At 41.6% G+C, this 14,415-nt stretch overlaps 2 protein-coding genes across 5 annotated transcripts; both read left to right on the top strand.

The window, feature by feature from the left end:
* The first annotated feature begins 48 nt into the window (after positions 1-48).
* Positions 49-3,629, top strand: LOC133152741 (uncharacterized). 3 transcript variants are annotated; one of them, XM_061276612.1, is made up of 9 exons: positions 49-182; positions 458-560; positions 694-744; positions 1,186-1,245; positions 1,982-2,046; positions 2,515-2,641; positions 2,743-2,801; positions 2,881-2,914; positions 3,492-3,629. In XM_061276612.1, exons 2-9 carry the CDS (start codon positions 468-470, stop codon positions 3,570-3,572), a joined length of 570 nt encoding a protein of 189 aa, XP_061132596.1. In that variant the 5' UTR covers positions 49-182; positions 458-467; the 3' UTR covers positions 3,573-3,629. The 3 variants fall into 3 exon arrangements, with proteins under 3 accessions (XP_061132596.1, XP_061132607.1, XP_061132587.1); XM_061276623.1 differs by lacking the exon at positions 2,881-2,914 and having other exon boundaries at positions 3,492-3,626; XM_061276603.1 differs by lacking the exon at positions 3,492-3,629 and having other exon boundaries at positions 2,881-3,286.
* On the top strand, positions 3,572-14,185 carry LOC133152683 (sodium/potassium/calcium exchanger 3-like). 2 transcript variants are annotated; one of them, XM_061276510.1, is made up of 17 exons: positions 3,572-3,941; positions 4,113-4,217; positions 6,022-6,098; positions 6,176-6,250; positions 6,362-6,446; positions 7,259-7,362; positions 7,439-7,513; positions 7,658-7,683; positions 7,760-7,813; positions 7,910-8,046; positions 8,247-8,416; positions 11,231-11,501; positions 11,628-11,794; positions 12,257-12,371; positions 12,520-12,632; positions 12,951-13,016; positions 13,105-14,185. In XM_061276510.1, the coding sequence occupies exons 1-17, from the start codon at positions 3,827-3,829 to the stop codon at positions 13,213-13,215; spliced, it is 1,866 nt and encodes a 621-aa protein (XP_061132494.1). In that variant the 5' UTR covers positions 3,572-3,826; the 3' UTR covers positions 13,216-14,185. The 2 variants fall into 2 exon arrangements, with proteins under 2 accessions (XP_061132494.1, XP_061132504.1); XM_061276520.1 differs by having other exon boundaries at positions 3,574-3,941; positions 8,247-8,335.
* The last annotated feature ends 230 nt before the right edge of the window (positions 14,186-14,415 follow it).

The following is a 14,415-nucleotide window of genomic DNA, read 5'->3' as shown; positions in this document are numbered from 1 at the left end:
TAAAATGTATATTTACAAGTGGGCAAAGGCATTCGCAATTTGTTGATTTTGCGTCACGGGGGCTTGAGTGGCATTTTTCTTTTATAACCCAACTGGTACTTTATTGTCGAACCCTAAAAGAATCCATCACACTCTGGCGTGGCTAACCATCAAATCTGGGGAAAAAAAGGAAGAAAAGTGTGGTAAGTGTTTGTTGTACAGAATATTTTAGCATTTGACTTGAAAGAAATGAATTTTGTGACAGTTTGGTTAAGTATTGGTAAATTGCGTACTTTTCACGTTTAAATCCCTCACTTTTAATATAGTCGCTAGTGCTAGCTAGATAAACTAAATCATATTATTGTGGTTTTACTTCTAGCAGTTTGGCATTTTCCAGTCAATAGGTTTCACAATGAACACTCTTTATTTGATCACAAATTGGTTGCATTATTATTTTTGTCCTGCTCAATATTTGGAGGACGCAACAGATGATCCAGCACGTGGAAGCACAGCCCTGCAGGTTACCACTGGGGGGAGACCTCGATGTAAAGCAGTCCACTGAAATTAAGCTACAAGTACTGGTAGGTTACGACGTGCATAACTGTGTGCTGTTTCTGCCTATGGAGCGTTTGCAAATCCCTACCTGCAGAGTTATTAAATTTTCCTTTGAATTCTGCATATTTGAATGACTCTTTCTTTTTTACATGTCTGCAGGAGAAGGAATGCAGTGAGATGAAGGAACAAAATGCAAAACTGATTGCAGAGGTTTGACAACAATTCTCTGTTTTCATCACTGTGTGCTGTAAAAGGCAACTTGCCATAATCAGTAAGCAACAGAAACCCAGTGCAACACTATTTATTTACTACATTTCATGATTTACCAGGTTCAGAGGCTCCAGAAGGAAAGAGAACAGGACAAGATGAGCTTGAGCAAGTTCAGTGTTGCCCTGAAAAACAATGAAGTAAACTTTAGCTCAATCTAATTTCTTACATCTTTTGAGCATTTGAGGGAGGCTTTCTCAATTATTTCTTCTGGGTGTGTCAGTTAAGAACAGAAGAGGCTCAGATAGAACTGCAGCAAAGGGATGAGGTCATTCAACAGGTATAGGTTTTATTTAAATGCGTACCTTGTTTCGTCGTCTTTGCACGCACAATCGTATTGAGAGTTGGCATCATAATAGACCATGTGTCTTTGTTCTTTGGTAGAGCAAGTTGCAACTACAGCACGTAGAGGAAACCGTTGAGGAGTATTCCAATGTCATCAAGGTAAGGATGGTTTGACTTGTATGTCATCTCGATGTATTTGCCTTAGTTTCAGAAAAACTGACCGTTTCTTAACACGTCATTGACATGTTGGATAAATTAATAATAACACGTGTGAGGTAGGCCTTTCACAATATTTTCTTTTCCAGTATGTATCACAATTTCAAGGGAGCTCTAATCTCACCACAAATCTTGTATGGAGACATACAGACTCGGTATGCTGGTCTCGCCTCATTAATAAATGTAAAAAAAAAAAAAGTTGCGTGTGACTGTGAACCAATAGGACCTATGCAAACCAAAATGTAACTGAACCGTTTAAGCGGGTTTCGAAAGCCCCTCCACCTCCCGGGTGTACGCGCACATGTGAATGCCTGGAAACGAAGCAGCGCAAATAAATATTGATGACATGTAAACAAACACACTATTAAATGACCACCTAGTAAGTCAGAAAACATCATCATGTCCATTTTTTCCCATCGAGTAATGAGTCGATAATGTAATTGTTGTGACAGGCCTACACAAGTGTAGGTACTTTACAGCCTGTGTCAAATTTTGTTTTGTTAAACTTGTGATATTGTGCAGATGCTGCGTATTAGCCATAAAAAACATCGGAAAAGTACTACCAATACAAAACCACAGGTTTTTCCAGACACATTTTTATAAGACAACACATCTGCGTTTCCTTGTGACCAGAGGAATGTGGTAATGCTTAAAGGTTAGTTGTTTTTGTGTTTTGGAGGATCTCAGGCTGGCAAACCAGGAGTTGAGGAATCACTTGGAGGACAGAGAGGACGAGGCCTTGCTGTAAGTAAATCCCCAAATACTACAATGGTGCCATGAGATATGAGTGACCCCGCCTACAGGTTTTTGGAGTTAAGAGCCGTTGTGACGCTCTCAGTGTATAGCAATGTTTGTATTATACTGCCCCCAGGCGTTTAAGGCATGCACTGCAGAAGGAGCAGCATTGAATTAAAGCAAAAACACATGGTAACTGTTTAATTCTGGACTTTTTTGTGTATGTTTTTACAGTACAATATTACAATGTGCTATGCTCATTGTCTTTAATGTTTTGTGAAGTAGGAATAGATTGTGGCATTTCTATTCTTTTCTTTTGGAAGGATTGTATAAGATACGACGGTTTTGAGTTACGCGTGTATTCGCGGAGCAAATGAAGATCGTATCTCACGGAACCACTATACTCCGTTTTCAAGAAACAGTTGAACTATGTCTTCCTTGTACACTTTTTGAATTGATGTCGTCACTGGTTTCCAGAACTGTTCTCAGTGGTTTGATGGAGAAAAAAAAGGAATCGCATTTTGCGGAAATGTCTTTGGCAGAGGAACTCAAGCTTTTAGCCACTCCAAGTGAAATGATGGTACCCTCCACGGATACAAGTCAAGTATGAAGCCATTTTCACATAAATAACCAGAGCACACTTACAAACTATTTGATTTAACTTTATGAAAGTAACGTAGGCGCTCACTTTTGTTTTGTGGACAGGAGGAAACAGACGCAAATGAAACTACCAGACCTCCCACCAACTTGCAACAAACAAACTGGTGAGATTGCTAGATCATGTTACGTATTCTATTGACGATTCAATTCACCTGTAGTGCAATTGTTCCCTTCTCCTTCTAGGTGCACACAGGCCAAGGAATCTTCCACCCAGAAGGTGTTTATCATCTGTATGGCCATAATTGCTATTTTGGTTATTCTGGCTGCAGGAAGTTATGCACAATATTTCGATTTTCTTCCGGTCCACCACCTATGGAGGATAGTGCGCCTGATGTTACAACCCTACTTTCATTTACACTATGGAGCCTTGCCTCCTGTCTGAGCCAAGCAATTCTTTTTGTTGTCATTTCTTGGTGAATACCGTGTTTTCAGTTCTTTTAGTGGTTGAAAAATACCGGCATGTTTTGTCTGAAAGTCAAGTGATCTAATTTCAGTCAGACTTCAAGTTGAAAACCTGTTACATTGCCTCAGTATGTGATGCCTTGTGTAGGAGTATTGACAATATGGTCACAATTCTTTGTTACTAAAGTGGCACATTGGTGAAGTGTTTCTTCTTCTTTGAAGTATTAAAAATATTATCAATAAAATATTATCAACTTAAATTGTAGAATGCGAATTGAAAGAGGATGTAGTCATTGACTCCCATAGCACTATAACGCTGCAAAGGCGCCCTCTGGTGGCGCAGTGTGCCATCGCTCCACGAAAACGCCTCCTCTCCCTTTTCCTTTATCCAGCATCCGCGTGCAATCAGACGTTGTGACACGAGACGTGAGGATATGAGGACTACTCGACGTTTTCATGGATGCGCTGGTTGATGCTTCGACTGGGCGGTTTGACACGGACTCCTTCCATCTGGGTTGGATGCTGAGATGCTGCTGACGGGCTGAGCCTCTTGACTGGACTCCCTATCCGTCGAAGGGGAACCAAGAAAGACGATCGTATCCTTTGATTTATAGCAGCAGGCTGCGTTTTTGACTTATTGCTGCGCGCAGGGGAGCGGCCACGAAACGCGTGAACGAACGGCGACATGTTCTGAACGGAGAGGCCGGCGAGTGGTGTCGGCGGCGGGATGAAGGCGCCGAGGAGACCGAGACAGAAACTGCTTGTCCCCCGGCTCTGCGTCAGTGGACTCGGTCTGCTCGCAGCTGTCTGGGTGTTGCATCCTAATGATGTAGCAGTTACAGGTGCTTGCAATTGCAGCTGAACATTTCTTTTTTCTGATTCAAACATATGAATAATTTAGAAAGCGAAAACAATATTTTTTTAATTAATGCATGCCTTTAGCAATCAACATTTTGATCACTAAAAAAACTCGCAGTGTTGTGATTTTACGATCTAGCTTACCCTCTTTGCAGACTATCGTAGAAACTCTGGAGATGTTGAAATCTTCTTATCCAAAAAAGAGGTCATCATCCAGAAAGATGACAACAATCAATCCTCAGACTCATTCTCCAAATCTGGTAAGACATTCTTTGCGTTAGAGCAGGGGTGTCAAACTCATTTTTATCATTTTTATTTTTATTGCTTCTTTCGGAGAGCCATTATGACTGTTAACCCAAATAAATGTATGAGCACCTCATATTATACAGTAAAAGCTACAAAACAAACTGACAAACAACTCGTTTTCAAATCAGATGAGTAAAAACTGGTCAAATATTGAAAAAAATATATATTAAAAGTGAAGACAATTAGCAATTCTAGTAATAACACACGAATTTGATGCACAATTTGTCTTTGCGGGCCACATAAAATGATGTGGCGGTTCTCAAAACGTTTTACACCAACTTAGTACCACCTCCCCAAAAAAACAAAAACAAACGTTGCTCTCATATTAGCACCGCCATAATGATCAACATTAAAATATAGTCGACCTAACCAGTGTTCTTAAAAATGATGCAAGGGTTTCACTAAAAAAAAAAAAAGTATTGTCATGAGCCACTGTAACATTATGCACAGTGGGAACATTGATACAGTGATTAAATTCAGGAAAAGAAAATAATGATTCAATTAAAATGTATTGCATATAAATTAAATAGGAACCATATGCAGTAAAGGTTTGTTTTTTTACTTCCTAAAGATCAAATGCAAATGTAATTGTACGAATTGAAATACAATTTAACTGTACTTAAAAATCCAATTGAACAGACTTGAAAAGTTGGGAAAAAAATAATTTATTGCATTGAAAGGCTGATTTAGTGGTCATGCACAAACAATCTGTGTGCACTTTGTCTTGTGAAATCATGATGTGCCCACCACAAATTGCTGCTGAGTATCACAACAATGGCAGGTCTAAACTGCACATTGAAACGTTGATGCTCACAAACTGTATGTAGCCTTTGAGGGTTCTGGTTGCTAAGAAACTAAAGGATGCGTCGCTAGTTAGAATCAAAGCTGCTGACCTGCTGTAATGACCTGCTGATTAGTGAACCCATTCATCAATAGCTCTCCATCTCATCACTTAAAAATGTTCTCCGGTAGTCGGCCAACTTTGAGGCAGGTGGTCAGAGGAGCTTTTAAGTGAACGAAGAGAATATCCAGTCCCCTCCTAAAGTATTGGAGCGCCAAGGTCAATTCCTTTGTTTTTGTTGTACTAAACACATTCGGGTTTTCGATCAAAACATGAATATCAGCTAAAAGTTCTGAATTCCAGCTGTTTGTTCATCAAAATGTGTAAAACAACTCAGCTCCTTTTGTTTAAAGTAACCCACTTTTTAAGTGAGCAAACGTCTTAGAACAGACATGATTAAATTATGCGTATTATTTAGTTAAAAAATAATCAACATCGGATATTTCCTCTCTCAAAGTCTCCTTCAAACAGTGGGTGGTGATAATGGCTCCTTTGTCCAACGTCCTTTGTCAGCTTGAGTTCACTGTCTGACCTTTTTAGTAATGATACTCAAGGAGAAGTTCACGTTTGCGTCTCTTTGGAGTGAATAACGTAATTGAGATATGTCGAAGACATGGCAGAACTCATGGTGGAGAGTCACAAGAAAGAGAAAACTAATTTGGGAAGCAAGTTAAGCGTCTTCGTCATACACTGAGTGAAGGTTCCAGCAAAGAGGCTTATGTCAATCCCTCTTTGTACAGTTGTAATGTTTTAAAAGTGTCTAGCAAAAAAAAAAAAAAAAAGCACAAAAGGAAATAGATAGTTGCCTCAAAAAAAGGGTTCAACCGATTTTCTGTCTGATGTTGAAAACCTGACGAAGTGAATTATTCATGCTTCGGTTAATAGTCGACTGTTTTTTGTTGTCATTTCTTGCGCAGCCATCAGTGAGTTTCCAGAAGACATTTTTACTCTGGAGCAGCGGAGACAGGGAGCTGTCGTCCTCCACGTGCTCTGTGTAAGTCAACACAGAGCTAGGAGGAAAAATGGAAAAATCTCTTCATGATTTTTTCAAAATCAATCTGGTCTTTTCAGGCGATCTACATGTTTCACGCACTAGCCATTGTGTGTGATGTTTATTTCGTGCCATCACTGGAAAAAGTCTCAGAGGTGTGAGGGCCTTTTCATTGTGATGGATTTCCAAATGGAAATGAACATTGTTCCCCCTCATTTTGAAAAGAAAAAAACATCAAAACATTTCACCTTTGATGAACCTCCTAGAACCTGCAACTCAGCCAGGATGTGGCCGGGGCAACCTTCATGGCCGCCGGGAGCTCTGCCCCTGAACTCTTCACATCTTTGATTGGTCAGTACCAAACTCATTTCATCCATTACTTACTCTACTCTGGAGTCAACACAATCACGCTGCATCGGCAAATTGCCAGCAGTTATCAGCATCTTGACCTGATTGGAACTGTAAAAAAACAAAACCCAGAGGAAGCACGAGAAACCAATTACCGTAATTTTTGGACTATAAGTCCCCCCCTATGAAAAAAATGCGACTTATAGTCCGAAAATTACGGTATATTACAGAGTGAAATACAGGCTGAGAAAAAAGATATAAAGATATGAGCTGGTAAGAAGACAAACAGTGTGGTTTCAAAAAGAGATCACGTAGTAAAAGCAACAACAACAAAAAGAATAAAAATGCAGTCGGAGACAAACATTGCTTTTAGGCACTACTTGATAGAAGATTTTACGGAATTGGAGTCAAGTGTCATGCTTGTTTCTTGCTTTGTTGTTGGTGCCTGGAACCGGTCTGATTCAATTCATGCAGTAAAAATAAAAATAATGGTCCTGTTAGTGGTGGGAATAAATACCAGATCACTAATGCTTCACACAAGAGAACCCTTTTTAAGATAACAATTTTCCTTGTTGTCAAAGAGACCAAAGTTGTTTGTTGAAAACATGACCGATTTTTCACTCTGGGGGATGATAAGTTGTGACCTCTGGTTCTGTAGCACTGGTTGGAAAAATGACTTGATATAGCATTGTCGAGCTGCTGCTGCTGCTGCTAGGCGGACAATAGTATGACTGATTGCAAAAAAAAAACATTATTCACATCATGCTACTTTGAGTTGATAAATACTGATACAATCATTTTCAACCTATTTTCAGGAGTGTTTATCACAAAAGGAGATGTTGGTGTTGGAACAATCGTGGGTTCGGCAGTCTTTAACATCCTGGTCATCATTGGTCTCTGTGGCATCTTTGCAGGACAGGTCTTAGAGACACAAAATGGTCACATTTGCTGGAGCTGAGAAATAAATGTCAGATATTTGGATGTTCTCTCTTCAGCCAATCTCTCTGAGCTGGTGGCCGTTGTTTCGCGATGCTGCCTTCTACATCGTGTCCATCATTGTGCTCATTGCGGTGAGAAACCCCGCTCAGAAACCTCAAGCAATTTTCTCGTCTCAACAGCGTACTTATCCATTCTAGACAATATGATTCTGATATGTAAATTCACTCTGCGGTGTCATTGACCTTTTACCTTTGTGTTTAATTGTGAACTTACAGGTGATCTACGACGAAAAAGTCCAGTGGTAGGACAGGAGAAAATTAGTATACATCCACCCGGTACTGTAATTTGAGTATTTCTAAATGTGTGTCTTTATGCAGGTGGGAGACCATAATACTGATCTCCATGTATGCAATGTATATAGTCATTATGAAGTGAGTCTAATCTCCTTTATTTCCTTGTCAATCTGAAACTGCCATGCTTTCTGAAGTGTGTGTGTGCGTGCGCATGCGTGTGTGTCTGGTGTCTAGGTTCAATAGCTGTCTGTGCAGCCTCGTTGAGCGATTTTGCAACCAGGCAGGTCAGCCGTGTTTGAGCGGTCTGCGACGGGCAACGGCGGTGGGGAATACCGGCGACTGTGATGCAGACATTGTGCCGCTTAAATCGGGTACATCTGTTTCTTTTCTCTGGAAATGTACGCTACCGTGTAGCTACTTTCCCGCTCATGTGATAAACCATTAAAAATGGAGCACTTGGCGATTTGAATAACGGCCAACATTTTAAGATACAATCATATGTGCAAGCAGCACACGTGTCTGCCTTTTTAAATGATTTCCTTCCTCTGCTCTTTGCCCACACCTTGATCAGACTCGTGTGCTGTGGTTGGTCAGGACTCGGGGGTGGTGAGGGTGGATGAGCAGCTCAACCTGCATCCGCACCAGCTCACCTTCTCAGAGGCAAGCCTCCGCCTTCTCATCACCGCGCATTTCCCCCCCTACACCCGCCTGCGCATGGCGGGGCGCACGCTCATCAACGAGGTACACCGCATGGCTCACGCCCTTTTACCAATTCCCTGCTCTCAGGCTCTAAGTGTGCTTGTGAACCATTTGAAACAGATCGTGACCATCGGCCTCGGCCAAGTGATATGGGTTTAATTATTCATAATTCATCGACATATGGTATGATTTTTTTTTCCCCCTATCAAAAGTTTGTTGCAAAATACAATTCATATTGACTAAGCGTCACGTAGACCAGAAATGGTGTGGAAATGGCGTGCGCCACCTGGGCTGCCTATGCCCCAGGATCAGGAGCCTTCATGAACAAAAAACAGATGCATTTCTGTATTTTTTTTTCTTGATACTATCATTCAGAAATAGCTCTCTATAATATTGTAGCATACTTCATAAAACATAGTAATAGCATAATTAAATCGAATGTAAAGAAAGAAATTATTTGTACATCATGACTGGGGTCGGAAACAAGTTTTACAACTAGTGTGAGTGACATATTAAGATGCAGTAATAGTAGTCATTTTTGCAGAGTGTAAAGAATATACTAGGGGTGTAAATCGCGGGTTTTGTCACGATACGATATAATATCGATATAAAGAACTACGATACGATATTTGCCGATATCTTAAAGCCTGCTGCGATTCATTCACGATATATCGCGATATAGTGCTCTACGATCGATTTTTTTTTTTTTTTTTAATAAAAAATATAGAACAATATCCTGATTTACAACAATTCATACGCAAAATCAACAAGGTACTGCAAACTCTTTATTTAGGAAATTACAAGAGTATTGTAGTATACAAATTGCTTACTTTAACACTGAACTTTGATGTCGTGTTTTTTCTTTAAATGTGCGGCGAGATTTGTGCTCCCTGAATATTTGATCACCGCATGGCAGGATTTACAAACTGCACGTGTCTTGTCCGTTGAGCCATCTTTTCTTTGGAATCCAAAGTGCTTCCAAACGAATGACTTGAAGCCTAAAGGGGAGCAAATTTCCTCGTCTTTTTGGACACTAGCCATAGCACCAGCCCAGGAGCCGCGTACTAGTTGTCGAATTCCCTTTCACGTGCAGCAACGCCGCGCACTGCTCCCTGCTCCCGGAAAGAGGAAGCAAGCAACAATGAACTGGATTTCAAAATAAAGTCGCGTCTAATGTCCGAGGTCAAACACGGCGATATAAATCGATGTTTACCTTTAGCATCGATGCCAATAAATCGTAGAGCATTATATCGATTAATCGATGTGTATCGATGTATCGTTACACCCCTAGAATATACGTATCAGTATTTTTAAATACCGTAATTTTCGGACTATGAGCCGCACCAGCTAAAATGAAGGGAAAATCTTATTTTGTTCATATAGTCAAAGTCAAAGTCTGCTTTAGTGTCAATCCCTTCATATGTCAAGACACACAAAGAAACCGAAATCCCGTTTCCTCTATCCCACGGTGACGAGACATAGTACACGATAGACATACAAGTAGACGACACAAAATAAAACCAAGAAGGCACAAACAATAAATAATAAATAAATAATGAGTGCTGAATAAATAATAAACAAATACAATAAATAACACTATAATAAATATCTACATATAAGCCGCACCGGACTGTAAGCCGCAGGTGTTTTAATGTTGAATTACCATATTTAAGGGAAAGGGGATTGTCAGGAAAGAGATGGCTCTTGACAAACTCACGACGCTTCTCCCCTGTGACTGACATGAGCCTGATCACAGGTGCTTCCGCCAGGCAAAGTAGTTGTCAGGTTTAATTCGCTGACTGAATAACTGTTTAGAGAAATGTATCAGCAGACAAACCACGAGTGAGACAGAATATTGAGTCTTATGCTTGCAAGGAGTGCAGTACAGGTAGCTTACAACCATCTCACTACACTAAATATCTGTTTGCACTCCTGCTCTTTTTATTTGGACTTGCCCTACCCACCTTGTGAAACAAAAACTCCTAAGGGGAAAAGGGGAAAGCGTGTGGGCTTTGCTTCGTAAACAAGAAAACCGCAAGGTGGTATACTTCTATGGCAATATAGGAAGAGGCACCTAGCGTTCAGCTACCACTTAAGCAGGAAACAAGATATTTGCTTAACGCTCCATCAAGAGCGTGAGGCTGCGGTGACAACCACTCTCTTCAATCAAGGCAGGAAACGTGGTATTCGCTAGACGCTTCATTGAGAGTGTGAGGTTGCAGTGCAGTGGTGAGGCATATGGTTTCTCGGAATTGTTTCAGTAGATGTCTTCTTTACTGAGTTGTCAGCTGCCTGACCCAGCTGTAACCTCTCGCCTCTTCTGTGGTAAAACATAAGAACAGCAAGGCCAAGCAGCAAGCATGCATTGCAGTAGTATTGTGGTGAAGCATTGTTCAGAGAACGCATGATAACTTGTATATACATTTTTCTAACAGTAGTGCCGCGCTACAGCGGCCCCCAACCTTTTTACTAATGAGTGTATAAGTGTATTAGACAGGCAACGTTGTGTGGTTTTGTGTAATTCTTTGCTTCATGTTAAGTCTGACGGTGGACTTGAAGTGGCATTAAACAGCTTCAAGCCTCATTTTGAAAAATCGCTCATTGTGACTGGATTAGAGTTGTCCTCAGCAACAGCACTCACAAATCAAAGCACAACAGCAACTGCCGAATGGCTTGATTGTGTTCTTCCTTGCATGGATCCTCACCATTTCCCTGCATGTGATGACGCGTGCATGTGGCTCATCTCTGCTTGTCTATCCGCTCACGTCGCCAGCTAGTACTTTACTCCAACATTAACTAACCCCCCCCCAACTCTGCAGAGTCGTACTTTGGTTTAATTCGGCATCCTTCCCACAGAGGCAGAGACTGATCCGAGCTCAGGTCGGGGCCAAAGACGGCAACGCCTCAGCGGACGACGGTTGCGGTGCCGGCGGGTCACGGGGGAGAGAGAACGGGTCAGTTTCCGAGGCGGAATGTCAGCATTTAGACGTGGGGAGGGGAGAGGGAAAGGACAGCGGTGAAGCGGTCGCAGGCGCTGCTCAAGTCAAAGAGGAGGAGGAGGAGGAGGAGGAAGAGCAAGAGGGGGAGGAGGAAGAGAGTGAACCCTTCAAACCCTTCATCATACCAGGTGAGCACTTGATGGTGACTGTTTGTTGACTCCGATCATATCATCTGTGATGTAAATGGTTGAATCTGTAATTACGCTTCTGAGTTTGTGTGTGTGTGGCGTGCGTTGGTGTGATTATATTGTCAGATGGGCCGTGTGTGCGTGTTAAGTGGCTGCTCTCCTGGCCGCTGAGCCTCTTGCTTCACTGCACGGTGCCCGACTGCAACCTTCCACAGTGGGAACGCTGGTACCTGCTCACCTTCCTTGCTTCCACCCTCTGGATCGCCCTCTTCTCCTACCTCATGGTCTGGATGGTACGAAACACACTCATAGGCAACGATGGACAACTGAGTCGATGAGAAGGACAGCAGGCTAACTCAATTTTTATCCTTATGCGGCTGTTTTCAAAGCAGAATTGCTCACATTGCCAGTCAGGGAAAAATAGTTTGTTTCTCCGTTTTTTCCGTTCTTTGGCGTTTCATTCCCTCATAATCGATGTGACGAGCTGGCGTTCACACTCGAATCTTTGACTTCAACTCTAAAGATGAGCTGATTGCAAATCCAATGTAATTCAGTGCTGACATCTACTGGCATGTGTTTGTCAGTGCAGTTATGTTCAAGATTGAATTTCACATAGCTGACGAAAATATATATGTTGGCGGTCGCGGCAGTATACGGTTGGATCACGGTTGGCGAGGATAAACGTCCACGTCAGTGAAATGGAGTTTGCCCTTTCCAGTTCTTGTTGGCTCAATTGTATTTCCCTCTCTGTCCAGGTAACCATCATCAGCTACACACTCGGAATTCCAGACGTCATCATGGGTATTACCTTCCTGGCAGCCGGCACCAGCGTACCTGACTGCATGGCCAGCCTCATCGTTGCCCGACGAGGTGCAGGCTTTGTTCCATTTTAATACACCGCCACTATGAGTTTGGATTTCGAGAAGGTTTAAACGTACATTTCACTAACTAGTCTCTGCAAACTCAAGATGAGATAGAGGCGCTAATCATGTTACTTCCATTGCACGTTTTCTCGCAGGCTTGGGCGACATGGCCGTGTCCAACTCCATTGGAAGTAATATCTTTGATGTGCTGCTGGGCTTGGGTTTCCCCTGGGCACTGAGTACACTCATTGTCAGCCATGGCACAGTGGTAAGTTTGAACATTATATTCCGCTAATTGAGCTTCATGAGATGTGATTAGTCTTCAGCATTCTCACTGCAGAAAAGAAAGTCAAGAAAGCAGAAATGCGTTCATGTTAACTAGGGCATGTTCGAAAATAGACTACTGCTGCATAAATAATCTTGATATTGACATTTTTGAGAAGTGGGAGCCAAAAACATGAGCATAACGCAGGCTCACATTTGAAGGTCTATATGGACTCAAGTCTGAGGACATGCATCGTTTGTTAATTCAACAAGAGTGGTTGGACATCACGCCTCTAAGTGACCCAATACTTTTGTTTCTTAGGTAACAATCAACAGCAAGGGCCTGGTCTACTCCGTTATCCTGCTCTTGGCCTCAGTTATACTCACTGTAAGCACATTTGACTCAAATTTGTTCGATTAATCATCGACTTCTTCGATTTAGAAGTTTTATGAATGGTTCTTTGTCCCTGCTTGAGGTCCTGTGCATCCATCTAAACCGCTGGAAGTTGGACCGCAAGCTGGGCCTCTGGCTTATGCTGCTCTACGCCATCTTCCTCTTCTGCTCCATCAGCTTCGAGAGGCTGTAGACTGGGGGACACAAACACGCTTTTTTTCCCCTCACTGGAATGAATTTCACGCCTCATGCCTAAAGAGCTCCCTTTTGATAAACAATTATTTTACATGGTTTTGTAACGCTACATCTGAACCTCGGCCACAGATGGTAGATAATAATTCAGTTTGTATTCGACTTACTGTACTTTGTAATGTGAGAAAAATGTCATTATTTCACGACTGCCAACTTTATGGGAGATTACATGGTATGTACCGTTTTTTTTCATGTATAATGCGCAAAATTTAACTAATTTATTGTCCTAAAATCTGGGGTGCGCATTATACATGGGTACAAAAAAAAACTTTTTTTTAATTTAATTAAAAAATTTTTTTTATCAGGATATGATACGGAGGCAGCCATTACAGAAGCGCTTTCTTCTCTGCTGTTCACTTCAAACACGCTCCATACGAACACAATGCTCTTGTATCAGACGCTTGCTCGATCATCTGCTTGTTTGCTGTCACAATGTACCCTCCACAAATCCGAAACATTTCTTCGCTATCGAGTTTGCTAGCGCATGCGCAGTGATACTGACCGGCAGAATAACATCCGGTTGTTCCCAAAGATCTTTTTTCTGAAATAATTTTACGTTAACCGACTTAAGTAGGAGTAAAGATTTGGGTGTGTATTATACATGGGTACAGGCTTTTTTCCAGCATCAACATGCCATTTTTAGGGTGCGTATTATACATGGGGGCGCATTATACATGGAAAAAAACGGTAGTTGCTTCTTGTTTACATTTTTTTATGCAGTTTTATCATGCCTTTGATGTGTGGTGGTTGTAAATGACTGAGTGATCATGTGCTAGCGATCGGTGTGTTGGTTATGTTCACAAGCAGACTTTGTGCTTGGAAAAAGAAAAAACTTGTTTTGTTTCTGGATGTCTGTGCCAGGCGGGTGCACTTGGCTGTGTTGTTAATTAAAATGCTGCATTATGTGAAAACAGTGATTTTAGTTGCAAGATGGAATGGCGCATAGTGTTTTGGGAGTTTTTAAAAAGTCCAGTATTGGACTTGCAAATGAAACCAACTCTTAGCTGAATTGGGGCTTTTACTTGTTGCTGATTCAGCCTAAGCAACCAAGGAGCGCTGTACGATCCTCAGGAAGTGGGCGAGACTGAGATGTCCAAATAAATCAAAATCAATCAGTCTTAATATGGCTTTTTTTTAACAG

The sequence above is a fragment of the Syngnathus typhle genome, linkage group LG1 (genome assembly GCF_033458585.1).
Source record: "Syngnathus typhle isolate RoL2023-S1 ecotype Sweden linkage group LG1, RoL_Styp_1.0, whole genome shotgun sequence".
Lineage (NCBI taxonomy): Eukaryota > Metazoa > Chordata > Actinopteri > Syngnathiformes > Syngnathidae > Syngnathus > Syngnathus typhle.
The sequence above is the reverse complement of the archived record's forward strand: the minus strand, read 5'-3'. Positions and strand labels throughout refer to the sequence as shown.

Excerpts from the sequence above, each read along its gene's own strand:
- LOC133152741 (XM_061276603.1), top strand. The coding sequence starts at position 468 with ATGATCCAGCACGTGGAAGCACAGCCCTGCAGGTTACCACTGGGGGGA. Across the intron at positions 561-693 it reads AAATTAAGCTACAAGTACTG|GAGAAGGAATGCAGTGAGAT; the intron begins GTAGGTTACGAC and ends ACATGTCTGCAG. Across the intron at positions 1,246-1,981 it reads AGTATTCCAATGTCATCAAG|GATCTCAGGCTGGCAAACCA; the intron begins GTAAGGATGGTT and ends TGTGTTTTGGAG.
- LOC133152683 (XM_061276510.1), top strand. The coding sequence starts at position 3,827 with ATGAAGGCGCCGAGGAGACCGAGACAGAAACTGCTTGTCCCCCGGCTC. Across the intron at positions 7,363-7,438 it reads GTGGCATCTTTGCAGGACAG|CCAATCTCTCTGAGCTGGTG; the intron begins GTCTTAGAGACA and ends TTCTCTCTTCAG. Across the intron at positions 7,514-7,657 it reads CCATCATTGTGCTCATTGCG|GTGATCTACGACGAAAAAGT; the intron begins GTGAGAAACCCC and ends GTGAACTTACAG.